The sequence below is a fragment of the Mesocricetus auratus genome, unplaced genomic scaffold, assembly GCF_017639785.1.
Source record: "Mesocricetus auratus isolate SY011 unplaced genomic scaffold, BCM_Maur_2.0 Super-Scaffold_100006, whole genome shotgun sequence".
Lineage (NCBI taxonomy): Eukaryota > Metazoa > Chordata > Mammalia > Rodentia > Cricetidae > Mesocricetus > Mesocricetus auratus.
This window is the reverse complement of record NW_024429190.1, coordinates 49,519,219-49,544,716: the sequence shown is the minus strand read 5'-3', so window position 1 is coordinate 49,544,716 and position 25,498 is coordinate 49,519,219. Positions and strand designations below refer to the sequence as shown.

The 25,498-nt window shown below is 38.3% G+C and overlaps 1 protein-coding gene and 1 long non-coding RNA gene across 8 annotated transcripts in view; one reads left to right on the top strand and one right to left on the bottom strand.

Annotated features, from left to right (window-relative positions):
* Gabra2 (gamma-aminobutyric acid type A receptor subunit alpha2) overlaps positions 1 to 25,498 on the top strand; it is a 164,969-nt gene that overhangs the window by 16,905 nt on the left and 122,566 nt on the right. For 4 of the 7 annotated variants that reach the window (XM_040747156.1, XM_040747160.1, XM_040747162.1 and 1 more), the window contains 2 exons: positions 8,191 to 8,278; positions 10,687 to 10,802. In XM_040747156.1, the coding sequence (XP_040603090.1) occupies positions 8,208 to 8,278; positions 10,687 to 10,802 (187 nt within the window). In that variant the 5' untranslated portion in view covers positions 8,191 to 8,207. Of the gene's footprint in view, positions 1 to 7,053; positions 7,236 to 7,695; positions 7,903 to 8,190; positions 8,279 to 10,686; positions 10,803 to 25,498 lie in introns of those variants that run through there. The other 3 variants (XM_040747158.1, XM_040747159.1, XM_040747157.1) reach the window with 3 other exon arrangements.
* On the bottom strand, positions 3,334 to 6,906 carry LOC121140834. Its single transcript, XR_005877772.1, has 2 exons — positions 6,449 to 6,906; positions 3,334 to 4,518 (listed from the first exon to the last, which is right to left on the bottom strand). It is a non-coding gene; the product is annotated as an uncharacterized LOC121140834 (long non-coding RNA).

Below are 25,498 nucleotides of genomic sequence, written 5' to 3'. Positions count from 1 at the left end.
TACCTGGAACTTGCAAATAATTTCTAAGACTGAAGCATGAAACATTCATCAGGTAGACCATGGAAGTGAGTTTCCAATTGGTATAGTAGTGAGAAAAAGAGACAGGAGGGTATGGAACAACCAGCATTTAAAAGAAATGAATGAACTTTGAAGATATTAAGCATATAGGAAAGAGAAGGTGCTTGAAGGAAGAATGATGATTTTTGTGATGTGTGAATCACATGCAGGCATATACATGTACATGTGTGACATTTGCCGGTCAATAGAATTGTTCTGAGTAAACATCTATGGCATTAATAAGGTATTCATCTGGATATTTCTTTGAGGCCATTTATTTGCTTTTCTAGGGAGGATTACATGAGGGGAAAAATACAGCCTGAATGTGGGAGGCGCTGACCCTAAGGCTGGTTCCTGGACTGAGCAAAATGGGAAAATGAGAAAAGCAGCTGGGTGCCAGAATGCCCCCTTTTCCACTTCCTGGTCCTATCAAATGTAAAAAAGCTCACATTATTACAGCTGTAAAAACACTCTGGTTGCTATGTTTTCCCTGCTGCAATGCACTGTATCCTTTTTTCTTTTTTTGTTTTTTATATATATTTTTTATCATTTTTTATTTTAATTTAAATAGCTTGTTTTACATGTCAATCCCAGTTCCCTCTCCCTCCCCTCCTCCCACACTCCCCTTTCCCCCCACCCTCCCACCCTATTGCCAAATCCTTCCACATAGCGGATATCTAGAGTCTGTCATTTTACTCTGGGTAGGGTCCAGGCACTCCCCCTAAGAGTCCAGGCTGAGAGAGCATCCCTCTTTGTGCTATAGGCACACGAAGACTGTTTGTATTCCAGGGATAGACACTGATCCACAGCTCAGGGCCCCATAGGTTGCCCAGGCCTTCTCGCTGACACTCACATTTGGGGGGGTCCAGATCAGTCCCATGCTGGCCTCCCCACTGTCGGTCTGGGGTCCAAGAGCTCTCCCCTGTTCAGATCAGCTGTCTCTGCTGGTTTTGCCAGCCCATTCTTTGCCAATTTGCTCATCACTCCTCTCTCTGTCACTGGGTTCCTTGGGTTCAGTTCAGTGATTAATTGTGTGTTTGCCTCTGCTTCCATCAGTCACAGAATGAAGGCTCCTGGATGGTTATAGACGTCAAGTTCATTATCAGGAATGGGCATTCGAGGTGGTCTCTCCACTATTGCTTAGCTTGCCAATTGGTGTTATCCCTTTAGATCACTCGAGGTCACTCTGGTGCCTGATCTGTATTCGATCCTATGTAAAATGCTACCCAAATAAATCTCTCCTTTAAGTTTCTTCTCATGGTTTGAATCACAATGACACAAAAATTAACTAATACTCAAGAGCAGTACAGGGGAAATAGAACTGAAGCTAGAGTCTAATGTGATATTCAAAAAAGTTTTGTCTACTTGGACTGATTCTAAGGAATGAATGGCACTCAATGGCTGTTTGGCTTTAGGAAGATAAATCAGAGAAAGCTGTCAAGGAAGGAGAGAAGCTCGGCGGTGGGCTACTGCTAATTGGTATGGAATAGTGAAGTTTAAGGAATTGGTAATGAAGATAGGCTTCAACTGATTTCAACAGTGATCAACAATTCCTCATCAACTGTCAGTGTGTTTATGTGGTACTAATGGGGTGTTGAGAAAGCATGAGTCTACTTTTCAGGATGCAGATTTAGACAACACCAAAATTCGAACCTTTTGAAAAAAGAACCAATGTCTAAGCAGTGATGTTCAATGACCTTTTGGAATGGAAATTGGGAAGCTACTAGCATATATTACAACTGAGACCATCCAAGACCATGTCATCTTTACTTCTGCAATCAAGCCTTCCAAAGGATTTAAATCTTCAAAGGTTAGCAATTATTGAAGAGCATCTGTGAGCAAATCACTCTGGCTAATACAATGAGTCTCCAAGGACAATGGTCTATTATTCACTTTTTTCTTAGAAATAATTGATTCCTATTTTCTGTCTCATGTAGCTGATTGACCATGAAATAGTCATAATATGATTTTTTGCATTTTTCTTCACAATATATGTATAGGTTCTTTCTATTAATTCATAATTAAAACTCATTGTTTTCTCATCAGTGAAATGGAAATAAAAAAACTAACACTCACCTTTGATGATTACATATACATAAATATATATAAGGTATTTAGAAAATAAATTGTTGTATGAATGGAATTGCTGAAGTTCATTATTTTCATTAGTATTTACAGGACATTTTCAGGCAAACACTGTTGGGGATAGTTGGTGATATAGAAGCATGTCATTGAACAAAATTCATAGTGCAATTTTCTAGGAGTATTTATTTTGGGCTGAGATATTGAAGTTCCATTTGTTCTTTAGGAACAGTTGAATAAACAGAAAAAATCTATTGATAATTTCACTGAAAGGCAGCAATAAATTTATTACAAACTAGTATGAATGTGTGTCATTGTATAAAGAGTCAGCCTTAAAAACACCAGAAACTAACGGTGTACACAATGCTTGATATATCCAATTTGCAAGCTGAATAAGAATTTGTAAAACTACTTTATAAATATTTACTGACTCCTTTGAATCAAGTAATGTGTGTAGCTTAATTCAGCTAGTATACCAGGATACATTTAGCTCTAATGAAAGGTGACCTAGATACATTACTATAAGAGAGTAGCTTAGAGTTTATTTCTTTATAAGACTAGTTACACCCACTTTACAGCTGTTTTTCTTTCCGAATCTGGGAGTCTAACCATCCATCTAAATACAGCTTTCAAGGAAAATAGAATTTGATCAAGCTACAATTTTGACTTGAGAATTGCCAAATGGGTGTTTGCTCCAGTTCTCTTTTCATTTCTCTGTTTTTGTTTTTCTAACTTGATGAATATGAGAAAATAAGACTTACATTCATACCATATTGGGGAATTATTAAGGTATTCTTGTATTTAATTTTGTAAACAAGGTTGTATACTTTGGGTTCTGACTTGCATTCTCTTTTGGTGTTTTTGTGGGTATTTTTATTTATTTTGAAGAAATGTTTACTACTTATTTTGGGGAAGGGGTCATGTCATGATAGACATAGGGAGGAGTTGGTTGTCTCTTTTTACCATCTGATCCTGGAGAATCACACTCAAGTCCTCAGGCTTAGCAGCAGGATGTTGCCATTACTGGATGAGCCATTTCACCAGTCCATATATCCTCATTTGAATAAAATATTATTTTACACTGATACACTTAATGTTTTACATATGGTGAGATGCTAGTCTTAATAAGTAATTCTGGTTTATCATTTTAAACTACAGAAGATCAAATGGAAAACTAAGCAAGATTTGTAGAAATGCTATTAAAGTGTTCTCATTTATTTTACTTAATCAGTTATTTAACATAGCTTTTTATTATACACATATTGTTTTAACAATCATATATTATCTTTTTATAAACTTTGAATAGTTGTTTAGGAATTTTATACATGCATGCAATATATTTTGATCAAATCCACTCCCTTTTCCCCACCCTCGAATTCCTGCACAATCTCTCTGAACAATTTCACCTCCTAACTTCATATGCTCATTTTTTTAACCCACTAAATCCACTTAGTTCTTGTCTATATGAACTTGGTTGTAGGGTTATCTTTTGGAGCATGGGTGGTCTTTTGGCCTCATCCCTGAAGAAAACTTACTCTCTCCCCCAGGCAGCCATCAGTTGCCCGTAGTTTTTCAGTGTGGGCAGGGACTTCATGATCATTTGCTAGCATTTGTCTAGTTTGATCTTGTGCAGGTCTTGTACATTCAGTCACAGCTCTTATGAGTCCATGTGTGCAATGACCTTGTCCTGTCTAACAGATTTCTACTGCCTCTGTCTCTTACAGTTGTTCAACTCTCTTTTCTGTTATGGCCCCTGACACTTAAAAGGAGTGGTGTGATGTAGCTGACTTATTTAGAGTTGATAATTCCACAGTCTTTTATGCTCTGAAGGTTGACCAGTTGTCTCTATACTAGCTGCCCTATACTGTAAAAAGAATCACCTACAATATACTCTTAACTATATACCATTTGCTTACTATAAGAAATTTTCAAGTGTTATGACTTCCTGTAGGCGCACAGAGGTGTTGGAAAAGCAGAAACAATTCATCTGTAGAAATGAAAGCAACAGTTTTTAACCATATTTTAAAAAGTTACACAGTGTTATGAGATATAAGAAAAATACAACAGAAATAAAAGGTCTACAAATTTTTCTGCTTTCTTTTAGTCTTGGAAATCATATGGCCTTGGATCCTAGAGAGGCAATGTTCCTCTTGCTCCAATCCAATTTGGATGAGTAAATCAAATGGGCTCAACACAAGAGGTTTCTGCACTGGCCAAGCATGGATGGGATGGATTTACTGGCAACCAATTAGCTATCAGTTTTCAGGGTCATCTTCTCCAGGACATGTTCCAAGGGAAGCAGGTAGAAAAAGCTTAGTCACCAACACCAGGCCAGGCTCTCCAAGTTCAGGCAGTTAACTCACTCTGTTCCACAGAGAGCTAAGAGGAAAACCAGACTGCATTCAGACCTTTGAAGATATTAGACAATCCCAGTACCGCAGCCCAATGCTGTATGGATACTGCTTTGAGGTAGATAACTGCTTTCAGTCATCAGCATTTCTGATTCCCAATTCCTTTAATGCCTGTTGAAGTTTAAATCATAGATATTCAACACCATTGAAAATCATTTTCTGGGAGGGGCAATAAAAATCAGAGTTTGATGATTTTTAAAAATCTGATTATACTCTAGGTTCAGTAAATGTGTATCTAAATCTTTGAACTGTTTCAACATATACTTTCAAAGAAACTAAATGGTGGTGAAAAAATATCATTCCAGACAGCATGCTTGAACTTCATCAAGTTTTCAAATGTAGATCGTAAGTCAGTGAGATTACAAATTTAATCACAGTGTTACAGACAAAACTGATTTTTAAACAAATAACTTCAATTCATAGAAGTTTTAAAATGGAAGCAAACAATTACAACCAGAATCTAGTTTCTTCAGTATCAGAAAAAGAGAAAAATAGTAGTAAGAATGCATCAGAACAGAATGTGAACATATGTACAGAAATTTTGAGGGTCATGAAAGAGAAATTTTGTAGGGGTAGTGGCCAATATGGTTGCATTGGCCAAAACATAGATAGTTTAGTGGTGATTTAGTGAGAGGGTTCCTAACAGTAGCTGACACATGGGAGCAGAAAAGGAAGATGCATTGGGAAGTAAAGTGTTCTCACCAAGTAGAAGACTCTAGGTTCCCTGCTTGCAAGGTTTTAAATGGCATGCTTTTTATCTTTGTGAATTTCAATTAGACTACGCAATGGGCAAGTCAGGGAAGGAATATTAATGGTGGAGGAGGAGGAGGCTACATGCTGCTCCTTTCTTCACAGAGCCAGCTAAATAAGAGCCAGTGCTTGTTTAGGTTATAACACTGAATTCTCATTGGCAGAATGGTGGCTTATATCTTAAAATGAACAGCCTAAAATATTTCCAATTTAAGATTTTCTTCTTCCCCCGTAATCTTCAAAGCCAAGCTAGTATTTACTGTAGATTAGCACTACCTATTAGCAAAACTGCAACATCTAAGGAAAAAAAATATTTTGGTGCCCAACTACCAAAATTGAAGTATTTGGCACATACCGACTCTGAATGTAAAACAACTAAATGTAAAATATTAAACTCTCCCCCTTTCTATAGTGTCTCAGGTTAGTAACAACTTTTGGAACGATAAATACCAGCTCTGATTTGTCTGAGTAGAATGTAGTCTAGTGTGCAGTACAGAAGGAGGGAAAAGAATGAGAAAACACTTTTCTTTTTCAATTCTTTCCCTTTCCTTTTTCTTTTCCTGTTCAAGTTGCATGGCTGGATTTTATGGCCTCAGATAAAACAGTAGAAAAATCAGAAAGATCAAACCCTGAATGCTCAAAGCATATGATGGGATTGGAATTACAAATCTCTGTCAAGAAAAAGCCCTAAAGGGGGAAACCTCAAACTGCTCCATCTCGCTTCTGTCTGTGGAAGGTGCTGGAAAGGAGGCTGCAGCAGGTCCCTTTGCTCCAGGCTAATGTAAACTTTTTATAGCTCTTAGATTGAGTCTTGATCACCAGGTAAAGAGAATGCCTGGCAAAGAGATTAGGGAAAAACTATTACTGAAAGTAGACAGGAGGTTTCCTAAAGTGTAAGGTGGGTACAGGGCCTTCACTGACCAGATCTGGGCAGCCTCCAACCCTCTTAGCTTGAGGGGAAATTGGTCCTGATTGCTGGAGTGCGGAGGAATGAGTGGTACATTCAGAAGGCTAAGGAAATCAAAGAAACTTCCTGCTGTGTAATTCCACATAACGTGCATTTAACTTGGTCCTGCGTGGATGCGCTGATGACTAAGTAAAGGCGTGATTAGCCCCTTCGCCCTCCAGTGGGAGCCATACATCGTTACCTCTTCCAGGCAGCCACATTGCTCCACCGGGGATGAAGTCCAAGGACCAGCGGCAGGGAACGGTCCGCGGGACCTAGGGCCTCACAGACACGTACCATTCTGGGATCCTCACCCACACACACCAGCAGCGCCCCCCTAACCCTCACATCAGGAAGCTCGTGGCCTTCGGAGAGCAGCTCCAGGCGGGGCGTGGGCTTTGCTCCTCCAGCGCGGTGTGGGCGCGGGCAGCGGCTCTCCGGGGCTCACTGGGACGCCCCGCGCCTCTCCAGCTGCGCTGCCCCAGGTGCCCAGAGGGCAGCGGTGGCTTGACCAGGATTGGGGGTTGGGGGTCTCCTATTCCTAGGAACCTCATTAGCCCTCCTTCTCAGGCTAGCTCCTCCTTCTCCAGGCACTGGGCTCGTGCCCGCCGCTGCCTGCGCGCATCGTGCCTCCGCGCCCCCACCCCCGGCTCCTGCCATAGCTACTCCCTCCTCCTCTTCCTTCTCCTCCGCCCATCACCACCACTACGGACGCCTTCGCCACCTACTCTTCGCGCGGCCGCGGCTCCTCGCGCTTGCTCTGCTCCAGCTTCCACCAACCCATCCCTTTGCTGCCTGCTCTTTAGGCTGCTGCAATCTCTCTCTCTCTCTCTCTCTCTCTCTCTCTCTCTCTCTCTCTCTCTCTCTCTCTCTCTCTCTCTCTCTCTCTCTCTCTCTCTCTCTCTCTCTCTCTCTCTCTCTCAAGTTTTTCCATTTCTTCAGAATCAGAGACACTGGAAGAGAAACATCTACTTCTGCTTGCTGTTCAGGTAGGGTCGCAGACGTTGGTGGCAGCGGGCGACCTTTGCCCATTTTCCTCTGCTTCGCCAGCATGCTTCCCGCCCCCCCCAACCCACTCCACTCTTCATGCTCCATCGAAACAGGGGTTCAGCTTCTCTTCTGTCCTCCAGCTTCCAAAATCTAATTCCAATGTCCCTCCCCACAGGCGTATTTGCAACTACAATAAAAATCCAGGAGCCAGTCCGGTGGCAGGCACGTTGGCCCGGCTCTTTTACAGTCCCCAACTTTGCACACGGTGGTTGCGCTGCCTGCCTGCTGTTTGGTGTTTGGTCTTGAAGCCTCTGGCTCTTGGCTCTAGAGCAGCTGTCAAAGGCTTAGTTCGCAGCACTTAATTCCCACCCTGCTTCCTCCTGAACGTGGACGTGGGCAAATGTGGATGGGCAGGGAGAATAATTTGGATTTGATTTCCTGTTTTTTTTTTTTTTTCGGCGCGCGGGAGTAGGGGGTATCGTGGTGGGGGAAAGTGAAGAAGCAAAGACTGCAATTCTTTGTAAGGAAATGACAGACATTGAAAAGTAGGCTGCTTGCTGCTAGCTTTTCCTGTCGTCTTGCGGAGGTGGTCTTCACTGAGAGGGCGAGGTATGGAGTATCTATCTCTCCACCTCTTTTCCACTCACTCCTTCAATCTATTCCCTCGTAAGAGCATGTGTCAGTTTAGAGTCTCGGGTGTTCTGGTTTCATGTGTGTAAAGCTAAGTGTTTGCAGAGGATGGGGCTGGGGGAAGTTAAGTGGCAGGGCGGGGGGCGGGTGATGATTAGTAGCGTCATCTTGCCATTAAAAAAAAAACAAACCTCCTCCAGGCATCTAGTCCTACACATATACACCTAGTACACTGGAGTAGCAACCCCAGCCCCCACAACTGAAATGACATTCTTTTGGGTTACTTGCATGGTAGGACTGAAAACAATTTTTTTTCTTCTTTAGCTTCGCAAACAAGGAAGATGAGGACAAAACTGAATACCTGCAGTGTATGGTCTCTGCTGCTTTTTTTCCTGGTGTGGGACCCAGTCAGGTAAGATGCTGTGTTTGATGTCTTCATTTCAGGTATAGCCGTGTTTATTAAATGCCATAAGTGTGTCTGTGATCTTTTAGAGTGGAGGTGTTTGGAAGAATTATTTCTAATGGAAATGTATTGTAGAGGAAATTGACCCAGTAAATGTTTGAAACTCTGAAAACTTTGCTGATCTTTTTTTTTTCCTAAAGCAATTAGAAGCAAAAGGGAACAGGCACATTTTCTATATGAGACATTTGACTGAAGAAGAGACTACCCTATGAGAAATATATTAGTCCAAAGGATGCCTGCAGTTAAGGTACATGTAGTTATAGTAATATCCAAATCAGGCGAGGAGGTCAAATTCTCCTCGGTGCTGACAGAAAAATATCAGCTAAATGATTTAAGTGGCCACTTAGGATTTTCCTTTTCTTTCTGTATCTCCCTTTGCGTTTTTTTTCCATCATTGAGGCATCTATAAACAACATAGAAAACCCAAATGACATGTGAGCCTCAAACCTCTAGGTGGAGGTAGCATACAACTTGACAATCACAAACAATAAAACAAAAGCTTGATGTAGGAACCAACTTTTCATCTTATTAATTTAGAGATATTTTGCTTTTCAAATGGTTAGCGACAAAAGAGTTCTTATTTCAAATGTGTGGTTAATTTGATTGATTTAAACAATTTCATATTAATAGTAGTCTTTTCTGATTTAAAAATAAACAGTAGGTATATTTCATTTAATGCATTAGGAAATGTTTTTAAATCCTAGAATAATTAAAATACAAATTTTGGAGGAATTCTCCTATACTCATTACTTCTTAATAAATATTATATAGCATTTTATCATTCCCGTTAAGAGTTTTGACCAAATAATCTTCAAAGTGCGAAAAGATATTTTGGAACTAAAAAGAAGTTTATTTGGAAATACTCAATTTAATTGGGAAATACTCACTATAAATATTAAATTTAGAAAGAGAATATAAACTATGGCTGAAAAACACCTCTGCGTGAAAATCTCAGACTTGTGTGACTATCCAAGTGAGGGGTTTTGAAATTAGCTTAAAGTAGGCAAAGAGAAAGTTTTTATGGTAGAGTGCATGAACTGATTTACTTACATAATTTGAAGGTGTTCTTCTTCTTCTTCTTCTTCTCATTTAATATTCATTCTGGTTTTCAAAATGTTAGCTTGACGTTTGTTGCCAGTTTTGATGGTTTATGAGTATTGTTAGCTACTGTTTCTGCATTCATTTCAATGTAAACCGTATCTGTCAATGATGTTTTTATATGATATACATTGAAAAGAATGTAAGTACACCTGATCTTTGACTTTCAAAGCATAGACAATATCTTATCAATTAATAGCCACTGAGAACTACCACTGACAACTTACCTAAATATCACTCTACTCATTTTCTGTTCTATATTTGACCAATAATGTTCATGGCAGTATTTTATTCTATTATATAAATGATTCTTTTTGGGGGAACAGTAATTTAAATCTCTGAATCATTCTGGGGAAAGATGGCTATGAAAAGGAACACTCTGTTTTATATATTTAGTTTCGGTGGTACCAAATTGCTGTCACAAAATCAGATCTCTGGCTTTATGATGGAGAAATCCTGGAGAAAAATCACTGCTTCAAAAGCTTTGCAAGGGATGTTTTCAGACCATTTCTTGCCACAAATTTATCAACAAGGAAAACATGACTTTTATCGTTACGTAGGCCCATACTACACTTCTGAGACCACTCCGAGGACCTAGCCTTCCAAGACTCTGAGAGGCTGTGTATTGCTGCTGCCTTCAGAGCCCACCTCCATCTCTTGGCAACACTGGATCCTGGCAGCTTACCAGTGGAGTTTCCCTGATGTCTATATTACAATTGGCCATTGGGTGGAGATATACCCCAAGTCAGGAAATGGTCTTAGTCTAAAAAACGCCTAAAACATAGAAAAATAATGCTATGTATAAGAATGATAGATGAATTTGTGCCACCAAGATATCAGCTTATTTTCCAATTAATGTTCACAACACTCAAGAAACACGTTAGAAGTCTCTGTAGTTATTACACTCTAACTGTAAAACATTTTGCCAATCATATGTGCACATGAGAATCTATAATCTTGGTATGTTCTCTGCAATTGATTTTAAGACAACAGCTCATACAGAATGATAAGCAGCAGACCTATCAAAAGAGTTATCATTATACTTCTGATATCGTGATAATTACTGTCCATTTTAAACATTGTATTTTTTGCCCCCATAAGTTTAATGCTATTATAGGGTGAAAAAAAGAAAGAGGTGTGTATTGCTAATGGCCAAAGGGACCTCAAATTTGGATCAAGTCAGAAGAGCATTTTGGCATTTAGCCAAACACCGTATGTACATATATAATATATACCAATTTGTAAAATTATCTGTTTAGGTTGGTTCTGGCTAACATCCAAGAAGATGAGGCTAAAAATAATATTACCATCTTTACAAGAATTCTAGACAGACTTCTGGATGGTTACGATAATCGGCTTAGACCAGGACTGGGAGGTAAAAATAATTCTCCTTTACTTTAAACTGTCATAAAACAATGGTTTTACAAGTTAAACGCAATACTCTCATCTCAATACATTTTATGCATGAAGACATTATCAGGCATTTGATGTCCTAGATAACAGAAAGTAAGATACATAAAATAAACCTTATAAGCTTATTGTTTTCTTTTTATATATGCCTAACATATTTAATATATGTTGTATAGAATGTCCACATTTATGTAGAGAACAGTTCTTTTGTGTGTGTGTGGAAAGTTTTCTGATTAACTTATTGGAAAAAACTTGCTTTTCAATTAGAGAATATGTCTAACTTTGCAATTAATTATCTGATGTACCTGTGTAGTATCAAGAGTTAATTAATTACCACTTTCTACACATGCCTATTTTCAGATCAGTAAGATACATATTTAATACACATATCTTAAGTATGTAGTTGCTATATCCTGCTTTACAAGGCTGGCACACAATTGAATTTAAAACTTCAACAACAATTTTCAAGTAAAAACAATTTCTTTTAATCCAAGAAAGTAAAGGAAATTAGCGTTAGCTAATGTGCTAACTTGTAATTTCCCTTCAGCGCTGCTAAGTGTTGCCAGGGTTAGAGGAAAGTAGCTTAGACATAAGACTTTTCAAAATATCCCAAGCCAAAATATTGTCACTAATGAGTTCTAAGATTGTCATATATTCAAATATTCATCTATTTGTACATATATAGATATGTTACAAAAACTTTAATTATGAAACTCCATGTGATAAAAATGTCCATGTACACATACTTAATGAAAAGCTTAGTTGATTCAAAAATAAGACAAAGTAGCTGAGCATTCTATGCCAGGTTGTGGTCAGCACAGTTATTTGGTTACTCCAGCAAAACAACTTTCTAATCCTGCTGATTAGTGTTTGTATTCAATTGGTTGGTGGCATATACCTGTGATCTCAGCATTTGAGAAATGGAGGGGATCATATCGAAGGTACCAGGTCTATCTTAGCTATGTAGTTAGTCCCAGTCCAGCCTGAGCCACATGGGACTTTATGAAAATCTGGTATTGATATAACATGTAAATTTTATATTAGCAATTATTTTGATAAAGATAGAAGCTTGTTTATTTTAAGTGTATCTTTGGAAATTGTCTGGGATGTCTTCAGAGTGTTAGGAAAACAGGCTCAACTTGTAAAACAGTATGCCATTTAACTACTGTTAATACTCACTTGATTCCTTGAGTAATATCTTGAGTTTGAAAGAGGGCCCAGGGAAGAACAATGTTTCAAATATGACACAGTGATAAGGTGGATCTCCAAGAGATCATTTTATTATGAGAAAAGTTGAAAAAACACCATATTTTATAACAGAAAACATGAAAAGGAAAGCTGTATATCCTTAATACTGAATATTTTTAACTAGCAATAACTTGTTACTCAAGTTAGAAAAAAAATGCCAACAACACTTACCATGCTTACTCCAGAGAAACAATCGTAGTGCTGTGCTTCCCAAATTCATAATGGTAGTTCAGGATATGTACTCCATTAAGGAAGCTCTTTTATCCCAGATATAGGAATTTTTATTTTTATATAAATCACTTGATGCAAAATAAATAGGAAAATATTGAAACTAGATCTTGAACTTTATTTTCTTTCAGTTTAAAAATGATTTTTGCTTTTAGGTTTCTTGGTGGGGTAGGAGAAGCTCCCTGTTTTTCAGCTTTGGATATTTCCATAATTTCTAATTTTTTGTACTGTGTCATATTAAAAATTCCATTTTCTCACATTCACATATAGATTCCATTGTTTTGTTACTTGGTTTAATGTAGTATATTGTGTCATTTCTTAGGTTACTCTTTTTCTTCCCAATCCATTAGTAATCACCACCTGCTAATATCTCATGATCTCTGAGAAGAGGATGGTATACTTTGATTAACATACATGGTTATGCAATATACTGGATTATACATTTTCAATGATTTGATAATTAATGGTAGGTCCTTCTTAAAATTTAAGTCAGATAGTACCATTTGCCTGCACAGAGCCCAAAAATCACACCCTGTTCATCCTGCATTGGACATCTGTGCAGCCGTGTGCAATCTGTCTTCCATTCATTCTTCTTTGACCTCCCTCACATGGCTCCCTGTTTACACATGCCTCTTCAGTTACACTGGTATCCTTCCTGGTCTGTAACCACGGTACTCTGTGGGGCTCTTTGTTTGACCATTCTGTCTTCATATGAAATATTTATTGATACCACCTACCTTACCAATCTAATATATCCTATAGCCTGTCCACCCCATCAATCTTGATCCCTATTATCTAGTTTCATTTTTTCCATAGACACTTTTCTTTTTACATACAAGTTAACTTACTTATTGCTATGAGGTAATTGCTTATTTTGTCTTTTTAAAATGACACATGAAGACTGTGAAGTCTTTAATTTGTTTTTTCTCTTCCTTTCTTTAAGTTAGAAACAAGTTTGTTTCACATGTCAATTCCAGCTCTCTCTCCCTTCCCTCCTCCCCATCCCTCCCCACCAGGCCCCCAGTCCTCCACCCAATCTCCACTCTGATCCCCAGGGAGGGTGAGGCCCCCATGATGGATCTTCAGAGTCTGTCATGTCATCCAGGTTAGGGTCTAGGCCCTCCTTCTAGAGTCCAGGCTGAGAGGGCAACCCTCATTAATTTCTTGCAAATTTTATTGCTTGATTTACTGATAGATCTATCCTAAGCTCTCAGGAAAATGGTTCAGATAAGCAGCCATGAATATATTGAATGAACTACAATTCCACTAAATGAACCTCTGTTTTAGCATGCACCATAGAAAGAATTACCCATATACTTTACTTTTTCCTTAAGACAGATGCAGCAATTATGATCAGATTACCATATTGTTATTTTATCATCAACAACACATTTCAAGATGACACTTAGATGACTCAGAGCAGTAGTAATTCCAAATCATTCAAAACCTAACTTATTTTAACTAATACTCTGCAACAAGTCAAGACTATGATTTTTAGTGACGTACTTGTCATATTTCTAACTTAACTTCCAATCTGTGAAATGGGGGGTTGAGTCCTATTCATCTACCTCTTATCTTATAGGGATCTAATTGTAGATTCTTAAGAAAACATGATGTGCCATACTGCTGAAAATAAGTATTTGTACAGATAACAGAGCCCCAGGACACCTTTTCATGGAGTCTGTGTCTCAAGAGGAATTCCACACCAATGAAATAATTACAGGTCTTATAAATTTGGCAGTCTTACTTTGTTCTGAGAGTAGAATCCCAAGGTAGAACTGTCTCAAAATGTTGTCAGTTAAGAACACATATTAAAATTAGGTAGCACTTGCCAATGCATGAGTATTGTCATCCTTTTGTCTTCATGTTAGTCATTGGAGCTAGAAACCTAGGAAAACTGGAAGTTTTGCTTTGCTGAGAAATCTTTCAAATTGTTAACTCACTAAAAGACCAATGCTTGTTTTTAGACCAATTTTATGGGGTCATTAGCAGAATGAGTGTGTAGACAGGCCTCATATATTTATGACAGTTAACATTTGCAGAACTCAGCAGTGACAACTATTAGAAATGACAAGCCTTGATATTTAAATTATGGATGTCGTCTGCAAAAACCTAGATTGAGAACCATGATTAACTACATTTTTGAAAAGTTGTTTTGAAGAGCTCGTCTAGAAAATAACTTTCTAGGGTTCTTCTTTTATGGTCTGAAATCATAAGAAGTTTAATGCTTTAAGTCATGAATGACACGAGGCCAGGTCATTAAATGAGATCTGAAGGACTGTTTCTATGTTCCATCTTATATATATACTACAGAGGGATGCATGAAAACATGCTTCCATGAATTGTATTACTCCAGAATTTATAAAAAGAAACAAAGCAAAATATGGGCTATTCGGGTGGCAAAAACATACAGAAAAAAAATGTGTTGCCTCTCAGGATGGTTATAATGTATAGGGACTGAGATGAGCTTTTTCTTTGGGTCTTGAATTTTTTGTCATAATATGTTATTTGAATTTTTTAGTATGTTATTCAACCTTTCCTTGTAGTATTTACTTTTAAAATGGAAGTAAAATAAATGGTGTATTTTTTTCTGTGAGGAGTTTATTCTATTGTATACATCTGAGTCTTGTACAATGATGAGTAAACAGAGGGTGGAATCAATATTTGTAGATATCACTGGCTGAACTATACATGCAATGTAGACAATATTCAGTATGACACTTGCTTTTTAAGACTGTGATTTGTAAAACTTTATAACTTTTGAGCAGTTACAATGCAATTTGTTTAGTCTTATTTTGTTCTTGTTTTGAGGTAAGGTCTTATTGTTCAAGTGTTGGCTGGCCTGGACCTTGCTATGGAGGACAATCTGATTATGAAATTAGAGATCCAACTGCTTTTGTCTCTTGAGTCCTGGCATTAAAGGGATGCACAACTTTGTCTAGTCTGAAGATATCATACAGTGCTCAGGAAAGTAGATAATTGTGTTTTTCTTTTTTCATTAAAGAATTAGCATATGTTAATAAAATACCAGCTTTACAAAGTGGGGAAAAGTAGAAAATTTTTACATTAAAATGGCAGTGAAATGAAATGTCTCCCATAAATAGTTAGTTATCGCCTAAAGATTTTTTGATTTTTTTTATTCCTCAGTATATATTTTTATTCAAATTAGAAACATGAATATTTCACATGTAATCCCAGTTCCCTCTTCCACTCCTCCTCCCTTGTTCCCTCCACGAGCCCCCTCCAAATCCCCCACCCAAACTCCATATCATTCTCCAGGGAGGGTGAGGCCCTCCTTGGTGGATTCTCCAGAGTCTGTCATTTCATCCAGGGCAGGAATAGGCCCTTCCCCATGTGTTCAGGCTGAGAGAGCATCCCTCTATGTGAAATGTGCTCCCAAAGTTCATTCGTACGCCATGGTAAACACTGCTCTACTCCCAAGGCCCCAGAGATTTCTGAGGCCTCCTCACTGACACTACATTCATGGAGTCTGGATCAGTCCCCTGTTGGCCTCTCAGCCATCATCTGGGGTTCAAGAGCTCCCTCTTGTCCAGTCAGCTCTCTTTTTCTTTGTCCACATTGTCTTGTATATTTGAAGTATTTCTGGAAAAAAATCAATACTAGGAAAAAAATCCCTGTGCATTGTGCCTTGTGATTATTGTGAAATGCAGCAACATCGAATCATCAATTAATGGAAATAGCTTTGTTTATGAAACAAAGTTATATTCACACAAAGTACAGTATATAATGCTGGTTTATAACTGCCAAAGCTAACCTAACCTGGGTAATGTCAGGAACTTGAACGAGAAAAATTTGGACTACTGCTGTGCCTCGTGGTGATAATAGCTTCAGATATAATCATATGGGATGGAAGAGTTAAGGGGAAGGAAGACAGGGTAAGGATAGGCTTCAGTATGGGCCTGCAGGAGAAGATTGGCTGAACTGCTAAAAGGTTGTCGTCTCAGATAGAAACAGTGTAAACCATAGATTACCAAGGTCTCTGCTTCTCTTAAAGGCTGTGAAGTCTAGTGTTAGTCTCCTAGACCATGCAGTTGAAGATGAGTCCTATGTTTCTGCAAAAGAATCATGCAATTAAGCATCTAGGCCACCTTCCTTTCTGACTGGAACTCTTGGAGTTTCCTAGAGAACCTGCAGTTAGGACAGCCTTCAGGATAACTCTGAGAAGGAAAAGTGTTTATGCTAGATATCAAGTCATTAGTCTTTTCTTCTTTATTTAAAATGCATTTGTATGAGATGTTAAAGAAAGCATAAGTCTCTAGCTTCCTGAGATGCAGTACTACTAAGCAGATGCATGCTGTGAACATCATCTCCCAGATCTCTAAATCTAGTATGGGACTAGTCTACTAATGACTTCATCACATTATATGCTGGGTTAAACAAAGCATGTGATGATGTTAATTACAGGACTCTGTATTCTTTTCAGTAACCTGTGGTGTAACTAGAAAGCATCTTAACATTTCTTGACATCTTCCCTAACACTGTGTGTTGTTTACTCCATGCACAGAGGTTCTAAGATAGGCTTCTTTAAAAATGGGTGGTGTACGACTGTTTAGCAGAGCTTACTGAAACTATTCTTATATGCAATTGCACAGCTTATAACTATTTCATCAGAAAGACTTTGTAAGTGCACGATAAAAGGGTTCTGTATTAGGAGAGACAGTATGGTGCTTTCAGAGGGTGGCATCATTGAAAGACAAGACACATAAATACTGCCAGTGCTTTACTTATTATTATTTTGCCTCTTGGAGGCACACACTAACACACATTATTTCCTAGATATACTTATTTGAGCACTTAGATTCACTGCAGCTAAAGTCCCCTCACCTCTGCTGTCCGCTGTCAATACCCAATGGATTTAGTGAACACATCCTTAACCCATCCATTTGTTTTAGTGTAATTTTTCGTTACTCCACCTGAATCATATTGTAGGAAACTTGAGTCATCATTGGAGATGGCAAAATGAATAGTTTTAGAAGCTTGCAATTCATTATTTTTCAATGAAAAGACTCAAATGAAATTATTTTGCTATTTTATTACTTGATTGTATTGAAGATATGTGACATGAAAGATATTGCAGGGTTCAAAAATTGTATTGGATGCATAGATAGGAAGTGTCTTTGCCTGAGGTTCAGAATAGACATGTGAGTTACCAGTCTTCAAATGATTCTAAACATCACCATGTGTTTCAGGGAAAGGGCAATTTACTGAAGTTCAGACAGGCAACTTACTTTTTCTTGTAACATATAACTGAGAAAATCAATAGTTACACATATTCTTCCATTGTTCTTATTAATCATTGATAGTTACTGATACTGATATTAGTTTAAACGTTAGAAGCATCAATTCTTTTTTTCAAAGTGACTTCTTATTTTTTTATTTAAAGTAGAGACAAGCTTGTTTTACATGTCAATCACAGTTCCCTCTCCCTCCCCTCCTCCCTTGCACCCAACAACCCCCTATCTCATCCCCTTTCTGCTCCCCAGGGAGGATGAGGCCTTCCATGGGGGGATCTTCAAAGCCTGTCATATAATTTGGAACAAGGCCTAGACCCTCGCCCATGTGTCTACACTGAGAGAGTATCCCTCTATGTGGAATGAACTCCCAAAGTCCACTCATATGCTAGGAATAAATACTCGTCCACTACCAGAGGCCCCATAGATAGCCCAGAACTCCAAACTGACATCAACATTCAGGTGGTCTGGACCAGCTATCAGTCTGGAGTCCATGAGTTCTCCATTCTTTTTGTTTGTTTGTTTGTTTGTTTGTTTGTTTGTTTTTATGAGACAGGGTTTCTCTGTATTGTTTTCGAGGCTGTCAGTCCTGCCTGGGAGTTCTCCATTCTTAAGGTCAGGTGTTTCTGTGGGTTTCTCCAACCTGGTCTTGAACCCTTTGCTCACCACTCTTCCCTCTCTGCAACTGGATTCCTGGAGTTCGGCTCAGTGTTTAGCTGTGGGTGTCTGATTCTGATTCCATCAGCTACTGGATGAAGATTCTAGGATGGCATATAAGGTAGTCATCAATCTCATTTTTGGAGAAGGGTGTTTAAGGTAGCCTCTCCACTATTGCTTAGATTGTTAGTTGGCGTCATCATCGTAGATCTCTTAACATTGCCCTAGTGCCAGATTTCTCTTTAAATCTATAATGACTCCTTATATTATGGTATCTCTTTTCTTGCTCTCCTCTCTTCTTCCCCTGACTCACTCTTCCTGCTCCCTCATGTCCTACTCTCCCCTCCCCTTCTCCCCTTCTCTTTCTCCTAACTCCCTCTCCCCTCCATGCATGCTCCCAAATTGATCAGGAGATCTTGACCCTCTCCCCTTCTCCTGAGGACCATGTACTCTTCCATTTGTACTCTTATTAACTGACATGATATAGTGTCTTTGATATGCTTTTACACTTATTTATTTATTATGCCTTTAATACATTCTAAACCTGTTATAGGAAACGAGGATTTCATTTAATTCTTAATTTGAGTGGTCAGTAAAATTTATTTTTTTAAATCTTCTGTATCGTTCTCATTTTTTCTTCTGTCAGTGTTTAAAGCATTTTGTTAACCTATTCCCCCTGCTGGATTACATGGCCCTGCTTTGGCATATGGGGAGGATCCTGTCTCAACTTGATGTACCATGCTTTGTGCAAGTTCATGGGAGGCTTGTCCATTTCTGAATGGAGACAGAGGAGGAGTGGCTGGGGAGTAGGGTTGATGGGAAAGCTGAAGAGACTGGAGGAAAGGAGGGATGACCAACTGGTTGGTATGTGAAATAAATGGGAAAATGTTATTTAAATGAAACAACTTAAAGAAAAAAAAGAACAGCAAAATGCTTCGTGTAAAATTTCAAAAGTAGTCCTGTCTTAAGACAGCCTTCTCCTTTTATTAACACAAAAGGTAAATAAATGTCTTTATTACACCCAGGATGCTATCTGCTTTTTTTTCTTATAGCTTTTTTCATTTTTCTTCTTTTTTAAAGCTATTTTTGCTATCTGCTTTCTAAGGTAATAGGTACAAATTCTTCAAGCATTACCCTGGTGACATTGTCTGTAAAGTGTTTTAGTCTTCTTAAGGAACTTGCTTGATTAATATTACTGAATTGATTTGATATGTGGCCCAAGACAAATTATTGATCCTGTGTGGCTTAGAGAAGCAAAGGATGAACATTCCTTACCTAAAACCCGAAAAAAATTGTAAAGTCTTGATTTGCTGACACAGTTCACGAGAATATCCATAAAACAATAAGATAAATAAGATAAGGCTGCTTTCAACTGTTTGTGAAGATGGACAAATATAAACATTTCTGTAAGTTCTTCAAGTTCAACTGGATCCTCCACAATGCAATTGGATCCTACCTGTGTTAGCAGCGTTTAAAAGCATTTTGGCATCCTGTTCATGGTTACAAAAGATTGAAGAAGGGACATGCTTCTATGTGTCTCCACAAGATTCCCGATGAATAATGCATCCTAATAGCATTCCCAAACTTTTTTCCTAGATTTTGTTTTATGGTAATATCTAAGTATTTTCATACAGATGTAAACAAACATTTGGGAACAAAAGGAAACCAGGTCTGATGTCACAGACATGTACCCTGATTCTAGAGAGATTGAATCAGGAGGATCATGAGTACAAGGTTCGTCTGGATAATAGAATGAATTCAGGACTAACCTGTGCAATGTAACCAGGCCATATAATAAAATTAAAAATAAAAATAAGTACAGGACTGTAGATGTAGTTAAGTGATGATTATAATCACAGGTTTGGAAAGAGAAAGGAAGGTGGATGGTTCATGGGCTTTCAGTATAATGTACGATGTGTATTCAAAGTTTTCTGGGACAGAGGACTTCACATATGAGTGGTTTGGGAGGGAAAGACACATCTTTTGGGGACAATTAAAAGAGGTGTGTGATTTCTGATATACTCTCAATTACACTTAAGAATACATTAGAAGCAAAATATGATGAGTTACTACTACTCATACCCTTGGGATAGAGACCTAGAGTACATTTTTTGTTATATGAATTTCTTAGAAGCTGCTATACAAGAATTAAGAAGCCTAGGCATAGAGAATTGTGATGAATGGAGAAAAATTCATTTTTGTTACCATAATTACATATAGAAACTCTTCAGATTCTAAAGAAATGAAATAGTGGACTAAAATACCCGACAGGTTTACAATGAAGATTAAAATTTGCATACCCAGAAAGGAAGTCTTAATTAAAAGAAAATGGAATTTCAAGGTTGGTGTTGCAGTCAAGTAGAAGGGAATATGGGAGTCTAAATTTAATTAGTTATCTAGGGCATGTAAGGGCAACCATTGAAGCAAAACAATGTATAATGGAGATTTTACTACAGAGAATATAATAATGATTACATGAGTAAGAAAACCTTTGGAACATTTGGAAACTACATGGGATGGACTTAGTTGGGTTACAAGTGATTAAAGAATGTGTGTGAATGTCTTGTGGTCACTTTCCAGAGAGTAATAATGAAAATATTACTAAGAGAACAGTGTTAAATGATGAATGTAAATTAAATTGGGACATCTTTTCTGGTTACCAGTGACTCTTGACTTAGTAGAATTCACAGGATTATAAGATCAAAGGCAACTAACATGAAATCTGCATAAAACCCTATTATTAATAATGTATACATTAAGGTATATTTGTGGTTGTGTTTGTTTGCACATGAACATAGAAGTCAAAATATACCTTGAATGTCATTCCTCATTTGCCTCCCATATTTGTGTGTATGTGTATATGTATGTATGTTTGTGTATGTGTATGAGAGAAAGAGAGAGAGAGAGAGAGAGATCTATCTCATTAGCTTGATGCTCAGAAATTATACTAGACTGGTAGAGCAAAGATCACTAAGGATTCACTCATCTTTATCTTTACTCTGTCTTCATTGAGATTACAAGTGTGCACTATCATGCATGGCTTTTTATTTGGTATTAAGGGTTGAGCATAGATTCTTGTACTTTCAGGACAAACACTAACACTATCTCCCTAGGCCCTAGTGTCTGGATCCTTTAAAGTAGAACATGAGGCAGATGGATCAGTGAGCAGAATATTGCTGTAACAGAAGGTTCTTTTTAGCTTTCATTCCTTTCAGCATCCCACATAATCTGTAAGGTTCATGAAGATATTTTTAGATGTCAACAAACTGGAGGTTTGACTCATAGCTTTAACAGGGTGGGTCACTGTGGATTTACATTACTACGTGTGAAACACATGGATAGTGACGTCACACGGGATCTAGGTTTTGACTCAAGATGGAGACATTTCTATTTTAGGTCATGTTAAATTATGGCATCACTGGTCTGTCATGTTCCTTAATATGTTACTGCATACCATTTAGGCTTTTGTCATTTTGGTAACGGCTTCTAATAGAGGTATCTCCTTCCCAGACGGCCCCCCAGTTACAGGAGACAGCTGCAATTTCAGTCTTTGCTGCCATTGTCTTGAAACAGCTGGGATGTTAACTAAATCTTCCAACAGAGGAGGAAGTGGGCAGGTGCATGTTTAAGTGAGTAGATCTAAAAGTTAGTGGGGCAGAAAACAGATGGCTATTCATCTAAACTTTTCTACTCTAGGGAACAGTTTGGTGGCCTGTCATCTCTATAATTTGCTCACTCACCTAGATAGGGTTGTGTGACATAACTATGTGGCTGTCTTGAGACATGAAAAGATATGGTATTCCCTAGTTGCTTTTTATACTGCCTGTTTAAAGCCAATTGCAAATTTGGAGAAGAGCTCACTAGCATTGGGAATTAATAATCCAATATAGGTGAAAGAAGAAAATCATAGTGTCTCTTAACAGTTAATGTGTTTGCCAGATACCTAAAAATTTTCATTCTACTCTGGATTCATTATGGGGGTCAGTTTCCTGTATACAAGAAGCGTAGTAGTAGGTGGCTGGCACTGAGCTATTATTAAAAGTGGCATAAAGAGCACAGACTCAGTTAGGAGTGGTTATGCATTTTTATAATCCCAGCTCTAAGGTGTCCAGAGATGATAGCTATAGCAACATACCAAATACCAGGCCAGCTAAGACAAAGACTCATGACATGATCTTATTTTTGTGAAGAAAACCTTTTTCTCTAGTGTTTATTTTGTTTTCATGTATATCACTTTTTGGTTTACTTTAACAGTTCTTGTTACATGTATACATACACATAAATATCTAAATACCACCTGCAGAGTCCATGCAGTCTTTCTATTAGGTAGTATCCATATGTTATTAGGGTTGACCAATGGTATTGGATCACTAATTATTGTTATCATCATTAGTCCTTTGAGACTCTAATACAGTGAATTTTGATAATGTTTACCCTCTCTCCTCCAACTCTTTTCAGATTCACTCCCTTTCCCTTCCAATATAACTTTGTGTCTCTTTTCCACATTTAAGGGCAATTTATGCTGCTCAGTGTTTTTGAGTGGATAGCCTTCCACTGGAGTGTGGTGAATTTATAGGTTTTTATACTCTTAAAGATACCTACCCTTCCTTTCCCAGCAACTATCCATTGTCAATAGCTCCTTGAGTAGTAGTCGAGATTACTGTGCAATACACCTCTGTTTGCTGTTGCCAAGATTTCTATAGGGGCTCCAGTTATTCTAACTACCATAGATATCTGAACTACAAATTAAAGGATCACTTAAGGATGACCTGAATTATGGGATCTTAGAGACTCTATAGACCCATAGCTGGGGATCCTGCATGGGACTGAACCAGGCCGTCTGTGTGTGGACAACAGTTTTGTAGCCTAGTCTGTTTGTGGGACCCCTGGCAGTGGGACCAGGATCTATCCATAGTGCAGGAGCTGGAGTTTTGAAGCCCATCTCATATGGTTGGATACCTTTCTCATCCTTGAGGTGGGTTTGGAAGTATGGTGGTAGAAGGGGCTTGCTGCTGCCTCAACTAGTGTGCCAGGCTTTGTTAGTTCCCTATGGGAGGCCTTACCCTTTCTGAGGAGTGGATCATGGTGGGGTGTGGGGAGATTGGGACCAGTGGGAGGAGGGGAGAGAAGGGGAACTGTTGTTCATATGTAAAATGAAATAATAAAATAAAATATTAAAATTTGAAGAAAGAAAGGAAAAACAAAGTGAAAAGAATCCCATTGTGAAGAACAAGTTTTTCCTTGCCTCTGGTTTCTACATTTAGGTCACAGTTTTATAAAGGAAGAAGATAACTGGGAAAGTGAGTGTCTGCATTGGGGTTTGGCACATTTTTGCCCTTAGCCTGACAGCTGTATTATTTCTCCAGTAGAAATGCTATTAAATATGTTTGTTATTAACTTTCTGCTCGGTAAAAATCACCTGGCTGTTCTGAAGCTGAGTGTGTCTACTCTGTTCACCATCCTCCTTTCTGATAATGTTTCCATGATGCCTATTTTGTTGGTCTTGGCCCACATTTGGAGAAAGGGGAAGTGTCTCAAGTTCCCAAGGGCTGAGCTTACAGTAATGATGCACTTATTTTACAATCCCAGGATGCATTCAGAAAGACTATGATATATTCCTGAAGCCCTCCTTAAATTTTATTGCTTTTCCTTTTAATATGTTTTCTCCTGGTAGTTAGAAATTTATAATTTTCCTTTCTAAAAGTTGGCGCTATCATTCTTCATCTTCATCAGAATATAATCATAGATATATTTATTTCCTTTGATAATATTTTTTAAAATGCTAGTAGTTACTATGATGATTATTGAATTTATGTGGATAATCTTATAATATAAAATATATTTTATCCAATCATTAATACACTTTATTTATATCATATACTACAATTGACATATATATTGAAAAACTGAAATGAGTACTACTGAGGCAGAAGATGTGGCATGATTGGAACACTGTTTGCCTAGTTTGCACAAAGTCTTGGATTCAATACCCAGAACCTCATAAACTAGATCATTTAACACATGCCTGTAATCCTAGTTCTTGGAAGGCAGAAGTAGAAGAATCAGAAGTTCAGGATGTTTTTTAACTATATAGTTAGGCAAAACCAGTCACGGCTGTATGAGATGCTGTTTTAAATATAATGGCATGGTAGCAATTGCTTTGATAAGTGTGTTTTAAGTATAGTAGTGGGAATTCATGGACTCTTGACTGACAGCTGGAAAACCTGCCTGGGACTGAAGTAGGCCCTTTGAATATGGGTGACAGTTATGTTGCTTGACCTGTTGGGAGGACCCCTGGCAGTGGGGCCAGGATTTATCCACCATGCATGAAGTGACTTTTTGGAGCCCATTCCCTATGATGGGATACCTTGCTCAGCCTTCATTTGGGGGAGGGGATTGTTCCTGCCTCAACTTGGTATGCTGGACCTTGTTGATTTCCCAAGGGAGGCCTTACCTCCTCTGAGGAGTAGATGAGAGATGGGAATGGGGTGGGCAAAAGGGAGGGGGAAATTGATGTTCGTATATAAAATAAAAAATTAATAATAGTTTAGTAGTTCACTAGTTGGGGGATGTCTTTGATTTCTATTGCTGTGAAGAGGCCCTATGACCACCTCAATTCTTATAAAAGAAAACATTAAATTGTGGTGTCTTGCACTTCAGAGGTTTAGTCCACAAGACAGCTAACAGGCAACAATGGTGCTGGAGAAGGACTTGAGAGTTCTTACATTTTGACTCACAGGCAACAGGAAGTGGTATCACTGTCACACTAAGAGAAGTTAGAGTAAAAGAAACCTCAAAGCACATCCTGACAGTCACACAAGTCCTACAATAAGGCTACACCTACTTCAACAGGTCCATACTTCTTATTCATGCCAGTCTCTTTTGGGGCCATGTGTAACTCTAACTTCCCACCAGCCTGGTCTCAATGTCACGCATCAGCCCCAAATATCACACAAATACTCTATTAATTATAATGCTGTTGGCAAATGTCTAGGAGCTCTTGTTGTCTATCTCTGTCTTAAGTATTAATCCATAACTACTAATATATGTATTTCTACAAGGTTTTATCTTACCCAGAATGCCAGACTCATGCTTCCTCTTCTCCTGGGATTACATGGTGACTCCTAATACATTTCCCAGAATCCTCCTTGTCTCCTAGCCCCACCTATCTTGCTTCCCTATTGGCCAACAGTGTTTTATTCATCAAACAATAAGAAAGATATATTTAAGAATGACCTCTCCCATCAGTCATTCTCTTTCAAACCACCACTGAGGA